The sequence below is a fragment of the Glandiceps talaboti genome, chromosome 2 (assembly GCF_964340395.1).
Source record: "Glandiceps talaboti chromosome 2, keGlaTala1.1, whole genome shotgun sequence".
NCBI classification, from domain to species: domain Eukaryota; kingdom Metazoa; phylum Hemichordata; class Enteropneusta; family Spengelidae; genus Glandiceps; species Glandiceps talaboti.
In genome coordinates this window covers 31,520,538-31,537,737 of record NC_135550.1, presented here as the reverse complement: position 1 = coordinate 31,537,737, position 17,200 = coordinate 31,520,538, and the positions used below count along the sequence as shown (strand labels likewise).

General features: G+C 32.5%; 1 protein-coding gene across 1 annotated transcript in view; it reads right to left on the bottom strand.

Annotated features, from left to right (window-relative positions):
• LOC144446607 (protein TALPID3-like) overlaps window positions 1-17,200 on the bottom strand; it is a 90,598-nt gene that overhangs the window by 21,909 nt on the left and 51,489 nt on the right. Inside the window, exons 11-13 of the mRNA XM_078136414.1 lie at window positions 13,871-13,930; window positions 6,660-6,728; window positions 4,722-4,951 (exon numbers count right to left, since the gene is read on the bottom strand). Coding sequence (XP_077992540.1) covers window positions 4,722-4,951; window positions 6,660-6,728; window positions 13,871-13,930 — 359 coding nt within the window. The remainder of the gene's footprint in view (window positions 1-4,721; window positions 4,952-6,659; window positions 6,729-13,870; window positions 13,931-17,200) is intronic.

Here is a 17,200-nt window from a genome sequence, read left to right as displayed (position 1 = left end):
ACTCTCTGAGTACGCCAGCAGCCTCTCAATATGAATACACAATATTCAAGTAATATTTTTTCTTATAAAATATGACTTTAGCTAATACATTTGGATTGAAACTGTCAGATCATTTACATAGCTTGCATAGATTAATTAACTGGAGTATTATAATGAAATCATATCCTTCTTTTTGGTGATGTGACTGATAACATGAAAACATACAGATAGCTTAAAAGCCTGTGGCTAATCCAACATGCTGTACTGTATTCGTTGCCTGTGTTCTCTTGTAGACGTACGTGCCTGGCGCCTAGTTTTCCCTTATCTTTCATCCTTTGAATATCTGACTGCAAACTCAGAGTGTTGATTAATGCAAAGAATGTAGTTAAGAATGTTGAAAGAAACCTGGATGAATACACGTGTCTTGTAAAACCCTTATGGAGGAATCAAACATGGAAACGCATACAATGCATTATGAAAGGACTTTCTCAAGTCAAATATTTAGAGATATATTCCAATTTTGAAATTGTCATGGCTACTGACAGCCAATATAAATACTTCTTTTGTGCAATTCATTAGTTTAATGAAGTTTATCAATAATTGACAAATATACGTAAAATACTGACTGTAACATTCAACGTTTTCATTTGTGAAATATTTGATTAGCATTGTAGCACAACTGTATGGTTTATATTGTTACTTTATTTTATGTATATATACACCACAACTTTACTTTTGGTTGCTGGGTCAATTATGTCAATTTTTTGAATGTTTATCCACTTGCCTAACCACAGATGTTGTTATTTTGCAATACACATCACCATTTCACTGTTGCCAGGGGCATGGCCTTGTTGCTAGGCATATGTGCATTCACTTTTCGGTTGGTTATCCACTTACCTATTAATCCCGCTTATCTTTGCATACACACCATCAATTGGCTGTTGCTATGGGTGTGTTCTTGTTGCTAGGCATAGTTTCATACATTTTTAAAATCTCTATTCACTTGCCTACCCATACCGGTTGTTATCTTTGTATACATCATACTTTGATTGTTGCTAAGGACATGTTTATGGTTGACAGGACCAGTTGTGTCAAAATGTTTTGAAAAATATCTGCAGAATAACATCTCCAGCAACATCCCCCACCAAATTTCAGCTCCATTCACAATGTAAGTTTTTGAGATATAAGTTTTGACAAAATTAAGATTTTTAGACCCCTATTTCTTGGAGGTGAACATCCCTGAACACACAAAATAAATTCAATTGATAGTTGTTACATGTGCTGGCACTCACATCTACTATGATTGTTATCTACTATGATGTCATGTGTTCCTAAACAGAGCTGAGGTCTACTATAATTGTTATCTACTGTTTATGTCAGGTACAGAGGTGAGGTGGATCGTATACAATTACCTAGTATGTCAATGTCAAATTAAACACTGTTTTTGACCTTTCAGATATCATTAAATGTGATACCCACCATATGCCTGCAGCATTACTGTGTGATTACACACATCAAAGTCAAGAACACTCTCCAGGCTTCTATACTCTTCAGATGCACTCTATTAGAGATGGTGTTCATTGACAAGTAATTTATAGTTCATAGTTTAGACTTTCATAGGTTAGAAATGGAATAGTGCTTCTCCATTTCTCTGACTATCTTGACTCTGACTTTCTCTGTCTGTCTGTCTGTCTGTCTGTCAATCTATCTATCTATCTATCTATCTATCTATCTATCTATCTATCTATCTATCTATCTATCTATCTATCTATCTATCTATCTATCTATCTATCTATCTATCTATCTATCTATCTATCTATCTACCTACCTACCTACCTACCTACCTACCTACCTACCTACCTACCTACCTACCTACCTACCTACCTACCTACCTACCTACCTACCTACCTACCTACCTACCTACCTACCTACCTACCTACCTACCTACCTACCTACCTACCTACCTACCTACCTACCTACCTACCTACCTACCTACCTACCTACCTACCTACCTACCTACCTACCTACCTACCTACCTACCTACCTACCTACCTACCTACCTACCTACCTACCTACCTACCTACCTATCTTTCACACACACATACACACACAAAGAAATGCACTGACTTCTCTATATCTAGCACACACACACACACACACACACACACACACGCATGCACATACACAAATGCACACTGGCCACTATTCCTCAAAAACACAGTACACACACAGGCCTCTCTGTCTTTTACATATACACATACATACATACATACATACATACATACATACACACACACACACACACATACATACATACATACATACATACATACATACATACATACATACATACATACATACATACATACATACGCACATACATACATACATACATACATACATGCATACATACATACATACACACATACATACACACACACACATACATACATACATACATACATACATACATACATACATACATACATACACTGAAACACACAGGCCCCCTCTATCTCTCACAAACATACACATGTACACACACAGGCATCTAATTTCAATGTATATCACTGAATCATACAGTTCATACTACTTGGCAGTTCCCTGGCTGCTATGCCATATTTGATGAGCTGATGACTTGGAATCACATTACATCAATACATCGTAGTTTGCCTCCAAAATATTTAGACATTTTCAATACTTTGTTGCTTCCAGGAATTTTCAGCATATCATTGAGACAGTATCCATTACATGCTACATCACTTTTTATATGATAGCTACTGGCAAACAATGTCATAATACAAGTATTATATTCAGATAAACCGAAAGGCGACAGACAGGCAGTCTACTAGCTGAACTTTGAACTGATTAAAAGAAATAGTTCATAAATTCTCACTTTTTGTTTGATGTCATAATACTTGATGTGATAGTTGTACCAGTGAACATCTGCAAATATACTTGCCAGGCATGAAGAATGTTTTGAAATTGAATCTGAAGAGATATGATGAGTGAAGCATGCTACAGTAGTTGGCCGCCATCCAAGTGGTAGCCATTTTATGTACATGCACGCTCGATCATAAATATCTATTACGCTTTCAATACAATTTAAATCTGTGCTTTTATGTCGGATTTTTGGAAATAATCAACTGACTATTGGTGCAATTTTGGTTACAATTTTTTTTTAACTATGGCAACATGTGAGAGTAACATACCCTATTGCTTAGTTGGCAATATGCCCATTGCTAAAAGGTATCAAAATGACAGAATTAGATTTCCAAAGTTTATCTGTAAAACATTGTAGATAACACACTGACATGGTCATTGTCTGCTCCAGAGGAAATAGATCTGTGTTCAATGAATTATACCCATCCCTCTAATAATCCTTACTCAATAAGAGTGAGTTTCTATCAACAATATAGATGTATAACTGCCAAAATAATGCCGAAGTTGAGGTTTAAAACACTTTATGTTAGTAATTATTGACACTTTCAACATTTTGGGGGGAAATGTCCCAAGTCAATCAAAATCATTGACTATTGATAAAAAAAAGTCTATCACATCCCCTCTACCTCAGAGTCAATCACTAACAATATGATGTGACACAACATGATCCAACACGACATGACACAACATGACACAACACAACACAACACAACAAGACACAACACAACACAACACAACACAACACAACACAACACGACACAACACAACACAACATGACACAACACAACACGACACAACACAACACAACACAACACAACACAACACAACAGCACAGCTGAGCAAAACACAACACATTTACAAAACACTAAACTTTATCAAAACAACACAACACAGTACAGCATAACAAAACACAGGACAACACAATACAACACAACCCTTTGAAACAACAAAATACAACAAAACACTAACATAAATACACTTTGACACAACACAACACAATACAACAAAACACTAACATAAATACAGTACAACATACATCTCTATATTTTTATGGTGCCTACTACATAAGTTTCATTTTCTTAGCAATCTAACGCAAAAAATTTAAACAGTTCTCTCCCAAAAAGTTCAAAACTGACACAATTACTGTATTTTTCTTTCAAGGACACTGAGCCCATATCTAGTTTAAATGAAAGCTGGTATGCTTAGCCACTATGCCAATAGTGGATAACACAGCTTCTATGCAATGTGTCTACTCATGTTACTCACCCTTCTCAATTTCACTTACTCTACCCAAATAGTAGCAGGGTTCATATCAGGACATGTACTGGTATACTATAACATAGGAGTTCACAAGAGCAACATCTGGATGCTTACTAACTTGTCATAATACGCATTGCCATAGGGTTGATTTATTCATATGATCAGTTTATGACGACAGAAGAATTCACAACTCTGGGTTTTCCTTCTTTTTTTAGACAGCAATGTCCTTGACATTTTTGTTTGTCCAGATTGAAGAAAGTATAAAAGTTACAAGTAATATCTCAGGACATCCAAACATTATAACACACAGTGAAGAAACAGTATTATTAAAGTTTGGTATAAAATAGTGAAGTTGTTGCCATGGGTGTGAGATTTTAACCAAAAAAGAAGAACGTAAGTTCACAGTCTTCTGTTTGAAATGACTGAATAAAACCACTTTCCTTCTGTAAGTCAACAAACACTTTACATCTGATTTTTACTGGTTATAATGGTGGTGATGACATAATGATGGAGAAAGAAACTTAAAGATGTTACCCTACCTGTCATAGGTCATTCTGTCAATCAATGAATACAGTTCCTCATTATCCCTGGCATGTGCTACTACTTCCAGATTGGTATCTAGGTATCCTCTACTGGTTTGCACTTTCTGTAGTGTAGTAGCAGCAACAACACATCCCACAGGTACTGGCGCATTCAGGAAAGACTCTTCCAGGCCAGGTAGCTTTGCTGGAGCCTGGTATGTTATAGGAGACATCGCTGGTGGCTTAGTCTGAAATATGACATTAAAGTTTACACCAAGATTAAATTTACAGTCTATTTTAAACTATATTAAAAGTTATCTACGGTGATTTTGTTCAGGTTTTCTGAGACTACACATTAAGGTAGGATATTATGTGCAAACATATGGTTGCACAACTTCCATATTTTCAAAGTGTATGAGGGGTAGGTTTAGAAGCTACAGCATTATGGGTATATATCAGAATTATCATTAACACTATTTACAGGCATACAGTGTGATTTCTTTTCATTATGTCATCTCAATCTAAATAAGTTACTTACAATTCAAAATCTTGAGAGAAAGCTGATGAAGCCACAGCAAAGCTAGTGTACAAGTGAACTTAAGTTGAATACAAATCTGCCTGACACATTTTCAATTGTAAAAATAGCACATTTTTCAAATGAACAAAATTGACAAGAGAATTTGACATCAACATGTCATAAGAACATTGTAAGGGGTTTATGATTGTAAACACATACAAATATGTTCTTATTTGATTGTGCATATATATTTTCACATCGCAATCGTTACTGTACTGATAAATGAAAGGTGTCTCTCATTCTCTCAATTTTAATTGCAGTTTTTTGTCGACAAATTACAGATATATATACCTCTCATTTATGAATGTTGATATTTAAATCATGACATTACAAATGTAAATCTATAATTTTCAAAGGATGATACAAGTTCATCACACACACACACACACACACACACACACACACACACACACACACACACACACACACACACACACACACACACTATCAAATTCCAACTGATAAATGTGACTAAGGTTGCTTACATCACATTCTATTAGACATCTTCAAATACACTGATGAAGTGACAGTTTGAAGAAATCATTGTTTATCTGTATTCATATCAAAACATTGAGATTTTAAAATGTTTGAAATCTTTGAATTATATTCTATTGTACTTGGTATAAACAGCGCCCTCGTTTGACTCAGCTCGTGATATTGCTCTCAATAGAATTTTATTCATCTCATCTTGAATGAATGCACTAATATGACAACAATTTGAAACATTCTCACTGAAACCATACAGTTTAGCTACACAGTATAAAGTATACAACTGAATAGCAAGCAATGCATTCTGGGTATGTCAGGGTTGATACTTTGTTTATCTTTTGTCGTTATATACTATTTCATCTTTCATTACACATATGGCAAAATCTTACTACACAAATTTTGAATTGATTGAAAAGTTAACTTATGACATACAAAATAAATGCCATGTTTCTATAACAATAACAAACATGAACTGTCAAAATGGAACTTAATTTCATAAAGTAAATCACTACTACTGGTATATACACTGAAATCACAAAAATCAACTTTTGAAATTGGCAGGTGCATGGAATGGAAATCAGGTTGTGAAATGGCAGAAATATCTTTTAAAAATCAATTCTGAAAGTATGATGTGTATATCATTATCATACATCAATAGTGTAAGCTGATATTCCTAATGTGTTTGCAGTACAAATTTTAGTAAAATATCAATTTCCCCAGAACTAAAGTGTATTTCTTCAAATTGTATTTACTGGTGACATGAATCAGATATTTTATGAGTCGTATGGGTTACTCGAGTCCCAAGTCTTCATTATTGGTAACTTGCTGATGGTCCCTTTGGGCTACAAGGGTAGCCAAGATTTATTAGACATCTCCTGTCATTTACTTACCAAATATGGATCAATAGGAGCAGGTCCAATTACAGCTTTGTCTTTCCTATCCACATCTGTCTTAGCTTCCTGTAAAATCAAACAAACTACTTTACAACGGGGCCAAATTACAATTAAAAAACAACTCCTGTAACTAGTTTTGTTGTTTTATGTACAGATAAATATTATTGACACAACATTGAGTAACATTAGAAATATTGCTGGTACGAGGCAGAAAACACAGTCATCCAATCAGTTAATCTTCCATGTTTGATTGACAGTTGCTCACGGTAACTATCAACATTACTGGCAGGACAGCTCTGGTTTCAGTATAATATGAATTAAGAGGACACAATGGATGTTATTAACATTTGGTACCATGACAACATTACTGTAAGCTCAAATTTCAAAACAGTCAAGACAGCTATGATTTTACTATCAACATATCGGTAAATTTATATTCACTGGTTTATTTATTTATTCATTCATCAGTCTCTTTCATTACATTTCTTTTCATGCTTACTCAGAGGCAGCTATATTTCTCAACTCCCCTTTGGGCATGGCTGTATTTCCTTTCTATTAAAACACTGGAAACTTTATATTGGCTTATTTATTTGCTGTACAGATATATCATTTATTGCTATGCATCCGTAGCATCCATCTTTCTGAGCACGTTTTTTTTTTTTTTTCACCCTGCAGGCAGCTGAAATTTATATCCACCCTCCAGTGCAGGAAGTTTTATCTTTTCTTGATATCAGAGAAATCTAATTTATATTGACTCCTCTATTCGTCTGTCATTTACACTACAAGATTCCCTGTGGGTCTAATACATTTTGTTTTTTGCCCTGCAGGAGGTATCAATTCTAACTGTTCTGCATATAATTACATCTTTCCACGGACTGAAGCAACTGAAACAGTGCAACATTCATAGTGATTTACTTATTCATGCACTATTTCATACCCCACTTTCTCTTGGGAAAATTAATCTTCATTTTTATGGGGTAGTCAAAGTTGCTGATATAAATAATTGCCTCTCAGGTAAAAAGAACAATCTCTTTCTTCTGAAAATTTAACAGATAGTTTATGAGGTGATTGATTTTTAATCATTTTACTGTGTGAGAAAGACACTGACTTGCTTCATAGGTATCATGGTTTGGGAAAGTATACACAATGAATATGTATTATGATGGAAATGAAAAGAATATCAAGTTTTTGATAAGACAAAATGGACAATTTGACAGGGATGCATGTCATAACAAATCAATCTCTCATGTTCTTTCATATATAATGTACACAGAATATGTGATGTCATCACTTTGAGTGTTTCTCTGGTTTTGGTGCTATTCCATCATGTTCTTTGATATATAATGTACACAGAATATGTGATGTCATCACTTTGAGTGTTTCTCTGGTTTTGGTGCTATTCCATCATGTTCTTTCATATATAATGTACACAGAATATGTGATGTCATCACTGTGAGTGTTTCTCTGGTTTTGGTGCTATTCCATCATGTTCTTTGATAATGTACACAGAATATGTGATGTCATCACTTTGAATGTTTCTCTGGTTTTGGTGCTATTCCATCATGTTCTTTGATATATAATGTACACAGAATATGTGATGTCATCACTTTGAGTGTTTCTCTGGTTTTGGTGCTATTCCATCATGTTCTTTGATATATAATGTACACAGAATATGTGATGTCATCACTGTGAGTGTTTCTCTGGTTTTGGTGCTATTCCATCATGTTCTTTGATAATGTACACAGAATATGTGATGTCATCACTTTGAGTGTTTCTCTGGTTTTGGTGCTATTCCTTGATGTGATATATAAAGTAGTACAAACATTTTGAAGTTTCAAATACCTTCCATCAAATTAACAATTATTTACAGAAAAAAACGGCATTAAGAATATGTACAAATCCAAAACTTCATAATCTAACAATCAACTTATTCAAACTAGGAATGTTTATTGGCATATTTTCTGCATATCTCAGGATTTACTGATTACCAGAAATCAAATAAAACAAATGAAAACAAATGGTGACCTTCATATATACAGACAATGGTTGGCTATCCCAGAGTCTAAAATGAATGCTGATTCAGAAGTAAAATCTAATTGCAATTCCAATAAAACAGAATCTGTATACAGTGTATCACAGAACTAGTAAATCATGTACAAATATAATGATGCAAACTAAATGAATATAAATCTCCCCAAAATAGAATTAGCTCACTGCAGTCACACAGTATTTTATTGTTTTACAAGATACCTTTCTGCTGAGGTAAAGGGTCAAAGTATAGATGACTTCACTGACACAATACAACATTCACCACCATTAATATTCCACTGTGGTTGTGACAATTGATAACATAGTCCATTCAATGATAATTACAAACACATTACTATAAACACAATTGGACAGTTGTTCATTTCCTGTTTCAAACTCCAAAACATTAATTATGTAGCTGTAAGGTCTACTGATTGGACGAAAAACACTTGTGACAGGCTTCTGTGATTGGACAGAATCAGTTGCATGTGAAGCAACCAAGCCAAAAATGATGTGACAAATTCAGTCACATGACATGTATGATGAAACTGACTGTAAACAATGTTAGAGTCTGAATTGGATCATTTACATAACAGGTTACCACAACCAAGCTTTATGATGTACAGTCTGGTAAACCATAATGACACTATTATAAGGAAAAGCAATTAAATGATAATATCCCAATTTGAATAATTTGAGACATCATTATGACCTCCTGATGGAGATTATTGCTAATACAAATAATGCTTCAAAATGTTTTCATTTTTTTAACTATTGATGGTATACATTACATATAATATATTACAGTAACTATTGATGGTATACATTACATATAATATATTACAGTAACTATTGTTGGTATACATTACGTATAATATATTACAGTAACTATTGATGGTATACATTACATATAATATATTACAGTAACTATTGATGGTATACATTACATATAATATATTACAGTAACTATTGATGGTAAACATTACATATAATATATTACAGTAACTATTGATGGTATACATTACATATAATATATTACAGTAACTATTGATGATATACATTACGTATAATATATTACAGTAACTATTGATGATATACATTACATATAATATATTACAGTAACTATTGATGGTATACATTACGTATAATATATTACAGTAACTATTGATGGTATACATTACGTATAATATATTACAGTAACTATTGATGGTATACATTACGTATAATATATTACAGTAACTATTGATGGTATACATTACATATAATATATTACAGTAACTATTGATGGTATACATTACATATAATATATTACAGTAACTATTGATGGTATACATTACATATAATATATTACAGTAACTATTGATGGTAAACATTACATATAATATATTACAGTAACTATTGATGGTATACATTACATATAATATATTACAGTAACTATTGATGATATACATTACATATAATATATTACAGTAACTATTGATGGTATACATTACGTATAATATATTACAGTAACTATTGATGGTATACATTACGTATAATATATTACAGTAACTATTGATAGTATACATTACATATAATACATTACAGTAACTATTGATGGTATACATTACATATAATATATTACAGTAACTATTGATGGTATACATTACATATAATATATTAAAGTAACTATTGATGGTATACATTACATATAATATATTACAGTAACTATTGATGGTAAACATTACATATAATATATTACAGTAACTATTGATGGTATACAATACATATAATATATTACAGTAACTATTGATGGTATACATTACATATAATATATTACAGTAACTATTGATGGTATACATTACATATAATATATTAAAGTAACTATTGATGGTATACATTACGTATAATATATTACAGTAACTATTGATGGTAAACATTACATATAATATATTACAGTAACTATTGATGGTATACAATACATATAATATATTACAGTAACTATTGATGGTATACATTACATATAATATATTACAGTAACTATTGATGGTATACATTACATATAATATATTACAGTAACTATTGATGGTATACATTACGTATAATATATTACAGTAACTATTGATGGTAAACATTACATATAATATATTACAGTAACTATTGATGGTATACAATACATATAATATATTACAGTAACTATTGATGGTATACATTACATATAATATATTATACGTCACCTGTCACCAATCTCGCATTCTGATTGGTCGAGAGCCCTGCAGATACACAGGCGTATTTTTCACCAACAGCCGTATTTTTGCTTGTTGTATCACGTGATCACTGCACGTCCCCTTGTAAACAAATCTAGCAGACAACTAGAAATACAGCTATAACCAGCATTTCCAATGCCAAATTTGTTGTCAACCAAACAAAATATCACCGTTGTATAAATTGTAACAAGTCTTTGAACTGTACTTTTCATGTTACAGGGAAAAAGTCAAAAATTCCACACAGAACGGCGAAAGTCCAGTGACGGCGAACTCGCGGTCGTCACGCGATCGTAAACATGAATTCCTAAATTTATGAAGGATATGAAAATTACCACCACAGAGGGTGCAGTTTTTGCCTAACTAGAACAAGAAAGCATATCACGAACATTTTTGTACATTTAATGGAATACAGTACGCAAAACAAAGACGCACTCATTTTTCAGCTGATGGTTATAAGTTTGAATAATCGCTGAGTGATATGCAAATAGTAAACATTACGTCATACTACTGAACAAACGCGCACTCTGATTGGATGATAAAGTTAAGGCTGATGTGTAAACAACCGCATTGCAGTTATCGGAGTGGTGCATGATACTACGCTCAACAGTATAACGCGGAAGTGATTTTATTTAAAATGAAACAGCGTTTTTAGACATTCAAAAATGAATTCATAGTCGCAGGTGACGTATAAGTATGTTATTTGCCAAATACTGTTCCACATCTTGCTGCTCGAGGTAATTTTTCCGGTATAACGGCTCGCCTCCGGCTCTCCGTTATTACCGGAAAAATTACCTCTCGCAGCAAGATATGGAACGGTATTTGGCAAATAACATATACTTACAGTAACTATTGATGGTATACATTACATATAATATATTAAAGTAACTATTGATGGTATACATTACGTATAATATATTACAGTAACTATTGATGGTAAACATTACATATAATATATTACAGTAACTATTGATGGTATACAATACATATAATATATTACAGTAACTATTGATGGTATACATTACATATAATATATTACAGTAACTATTGATGGTATACATTACATATAATATATTAAAGTAACTATTGATGGTATACATTACATATAATATATTACAGTAACTATTGATGGTATACATTACGTATAATATATTACAGTAACTATTGATGGTATACATTACGTATAATATATTACAGTAACTATTGATGGTAAACATTACATATAATATATTACAGTAACTATTGATAGTATACATTACATATAATATATTACAGTAACTATTGATGGTATACATTACGTATAATATATTACAGTAACTATTGATGGTATACATTACATATAATATATTACAGTAACTATTGATGGTATACATTACATATAATATATTACAGTAACTATTGATGGTATACATTACATATAATATATTACAGTAACTATTGATGGTAAACATTACATATAATATATTACAGTAACTATTGATGGTATACATTACATATAATATATTACAGTAACTATTGATGGTATACATTACATATAATATATTAAAGTAACTATTGATGGTATACATTACGTATAATATATTACAGTAACTATTGATGGTATACATTACATATAATATATTACAGTAACTATTGATGGTATACATTACATATAATATATTACAGTAACTATTGATGGTATACATTACATATAATATATTACAGTAACTATTGATGGTAAACATTACATATAATATATTACAGTAACTATTGATGGTATACATTACATATAATATATTACAGTAACTATTGATGATATACATTACGTATAATATATTACAGTAACTATTGATGATATACATTACATATAATATATTACAGTAACTATTGATGGTATACATTACGTATAATATATTACAGTAACTATTGATGGTATACATTACATATAATATATTAAAGTAACTATTGATGGCATACATATGTATAATGTACTTGACAGATAATACCTCTCTGTTTTTGCAAGTTTCAATATGCTCACCTCAGTCATGGTTTGAACACACAGACACACAGACACACAGACCCACACACACACACACACACACATACACACACACATACATGCATCCGCATGTACATACATACATGCATACACACACACACATGTAACGTATGTATGTACGTAAGTACGTACGTACGTACATACATACACATAGATATTATGTATATACACACATACACACACACACATACATCTGCATGTACATACATACATGCATACACACACATATACTTAACGTACATACATACATACATACATACATACATACATACATACATATGTATACACACACATACAAACTACAAACAAAATGCACTGTGCCTTCTATTACCTACTAGAACAGAGATAAAGTCTGAACAGTTATATCAACTAAATCTTTCATACAAAGCCATCAGCATGATACGTAGCAACAAAGTTCATACACAAATTAGACCCACTATAAGGTGATAACATCCATTAATTTCAAGTTACAACTTGTAACCTCACATAGCTAGATAAAAGTGTATAGCTTGTATTTTCAACGGTAAATCATGATTATTCACTTTACTTACAGCCACCATTTAAGTTACACATTAAATGAGTATTAAAATACATATATTATATATTTCTCTTCTTCTCTTGTTCTGCATTACCCTTAGACATCATTTTGAAAGAAATTGGTCACACATAAATGCTACAGACTGTCTGCACTATGCAAGAAATAGCTTGATATTGATAATTGCCCCAGAGGGTCAAGGTCAAGGGACACTTTCTCACAAGAAAGCTTGCATGTGCTCATTTGAGGTTAGATACTTAAAATGGACTCTCTATGTATTGAAGTTTTTGAGTTATGCAGCAATATATTGATTTATTACTCTAAAATATGGCTGCCATTCAGTAAAAAATGACAGGTGTCTTACCTCATGTAGTTTTGCTGTCTGTAATCTCAGTGCAGTATCTGTCTGTAATTTCTGGGCACCCTGAAATATGCAGAAGAGAAAGAGATACTCTTAGGTCAAGTTGGCTTGATTTATGATCAAAAATTGGTATCATAATTCTTCAACCTTTACATTTTTTCTTTTCATACAAAAGTGGGGGACACTCCACTTTGACATTGATTGCCTGCATTGTTCAAACTTTTACACCCTATGTCAGCAATTCAATTTTAAGCAGAATCAAAATATAATACTACCTGGATATGTTGTCATGGAAACAGAAGACTCTTGAAACTAAGTAGGTAATAACACTCATTAATTGTTGACATTCAGCCTTGTACATCTAAAAATGACACCAATGGTACTGAAGTACAACTGCATACTATATGCAAGTAATTTTAGGGAGTTTGATGAATGGGACATCCTTTAGTCTACATGGGTTAAAAGGTACCTGGTGCTACTTTATCTTTACAAAACAAAGCATGCATGCATGTACAGTACCTCCACTGCATATGTACTACCACAGGTAAGTCTGTGGTACTACCAAACCAGAGTGACTATAGAGTTTCAATTATGCAGCATAATGTTTATTGTGAGATAAAATGTGTGGTACAGATACTAGTATATGTCGCATACATTAATAATAAATTCATTACGTCTAACACAAGGTTTTTCGTTACAAATTAGACTGACATCATGCACAGATATAAAAGGACACATTTATCACTATGAACACAAATCAACATCACGAGGGTGGGGGGGCAAACACTGTCAGATGAAACAAGGAAGGTTGGAAAACAAAACTGTTTACATGTATTTGTGTTCATAGTGAGATAAAATGTATCATCTCATATGCATATGCTATCACTAGTATCAGTGCCTGTATTTTGTGTGTGTAATTAGTAGTGAAAACATTGCTTGTGTGAGATGTAAAAACATCATGCCGCCTATTACTAAAACTCTATAGTCACTATGGTTTGGTAGTAATATAGGATGCTAACAAAGTAGCATACATTCACACTAGAGTGCACATGCACACACATGCAAATCATACATATATTTCCTTGAAAGATTATGAAAAAAATGAAAGTTGTGGCACATATGCATGTACTCTCTATAAAGTATCACTCCTTGAGTTTCATGATATACCAATTTGATTAAAATTTGGCTTGATTTCTTTATTTCTATTTCCTTTGTTGTTGTTTATTTTAGATTTTCTTGGTCCGAGAGAGGTCTTTTTCTTTTTTCTTTTGGAAAGAAGGCAATCACACTCAGAACAACAAAATTGAAAACCAACAAAAAATAAACAAAGGAAATAGAGGTCGATAAATACCTTTACCACATCAGATTTGAATCAGATTAATGATATACATATACTTCATTCTGATTCATATAAATGTTTATACATGTAATACAATAAACAAGTGTTTATTCTATTCTTTCACAAACAATCTACTAAAGGGTACAATCTTGGCATAAATATAACTTAATTGCCCTCATGTAGGATAGCTATCCTAGATTAGGATATGGTTAGTCTGAGCTGAATCTTGTCTGTTGTAAAGACCAACCCACGCTGATATTTTGACATCAGATCAGAGGATATATTTTAGTGAAACACAACAGATGAGACAACTTTAAATTGCAGGCAAAATGGCCAGTAATTAGCTGTCAGGCAGTCAAGTATTTAGTTACTGTAATTGGAGACTTTAATGTCCTTCCATCATCTGTATGCAAATGAACACATGTAAAAATGCACTGGCTAAATCTATTGGCTGAGAGGCAAATACACAAACAAACAACTGGATTATTACAGCTTTAGGGCAGTGCTAAATTTTGTGGTTTTCACCACGTTGCTGCAGGTAATACCTGAAAGTAATGATTCTATACAATTTTACTCTAAATCGACATTATTGCTGAAAAACCCAAAAACATTCTGTATCTCATCACAGAATATGATTATGACTATAAACTTTTCACATCATTTGAAAACAAAAGTACAGATAAATACCCAGCTGTAACTAACTAACTAACACAGACATAACAGTCAACTTTCATAGGTGTAAATCCAAATACATTGCAGCAAATGCATCATCTAAATTTGGATATGTCAATGGCAATACACAGGCCTTCAAAGTTCTAATGTTTTTAGTAACACTTGATTGTCATGCAAAGACATTTTCACACATAGCATTTAAATATTTTCATTACAAAAGTGTTTTGATCAAAATCCATGCTGCTTTCACATATGCATACTAACAGGACCTAAGGGATCTCATTTCAGACTAGGTCTGGACAGTCTGGTCTGAATCCTTTCAAAGGCTTGCGTGTAACAGACATCAAATAAACTTGTTGTTTTGCTAAGCCTGGGGATATTTATCATCAGCCATTCTCAGCATCAATATAGACACTCTGTAGATGTTTTAGTTACTGAGTATTTGGACATGCAATGAATAATAGAGACAGGACAGAGTGTATAATGGACACACAAAGTTTGCAATACCTGTATAGAGGAGAGTGGTTCACATGGACTTTAAATGGGCAATATGAAGCAGAATTGTATGCATAGACACAGTAAATGGGTTTAACTCAGAAACTGATACTGTTTTATATACTATGCCATATTTTATCTCTTGAGGTGAAACTTCATGTTTCTGTGAATTATAACTGAAGTCATGCATTTCATTTCTACTGATTATGGTAGTATAAACTAATACCTTAATACTCATTGGGATATTTTTTGGCCAAACAGAAAGCAATGAGACAGGAAAGAAGAGAATAAATTCCATACACAATCAAGCATTCTGGTGTATTTTGACATGTATATGTGTCATCAGATTCTGTTCACTGAATACCATAATTTTCTGTACTTCCATGGTTATTTTATTTTGAAGTTATGCAACTATGGGATGTGTATAAAAAGGTTACATACTATCAATAATTAATTACAACATTCAAGAAACAAAAATTTTAAGAACGGAAATCCAGCTTTATATCACTTGAACGATTACATCTAAGGCTTGTGAATTGCAGATGTTGCCATGTAACTAGCCCAATCACTACTTTTCCATTACCACGGCAACATAACTAGTTGCCATTAAAACCAAAATTACTAAACACAATGCCCTTCTTACCCACATTACCCTTTTAAAGTGAAATTACAAATTGCCTCTACTTCTTTGAGATATGCATTTCAGTGCCCCCGGGGTGTATATCCCAACTGGAAAGCTTGGGTCTCAGTTTACCTTGTTAGCAGAACTAAATATAAACTCCGAGCTTTATACTGTGTGACATGCATGGTTAATATGCTTCATCAAA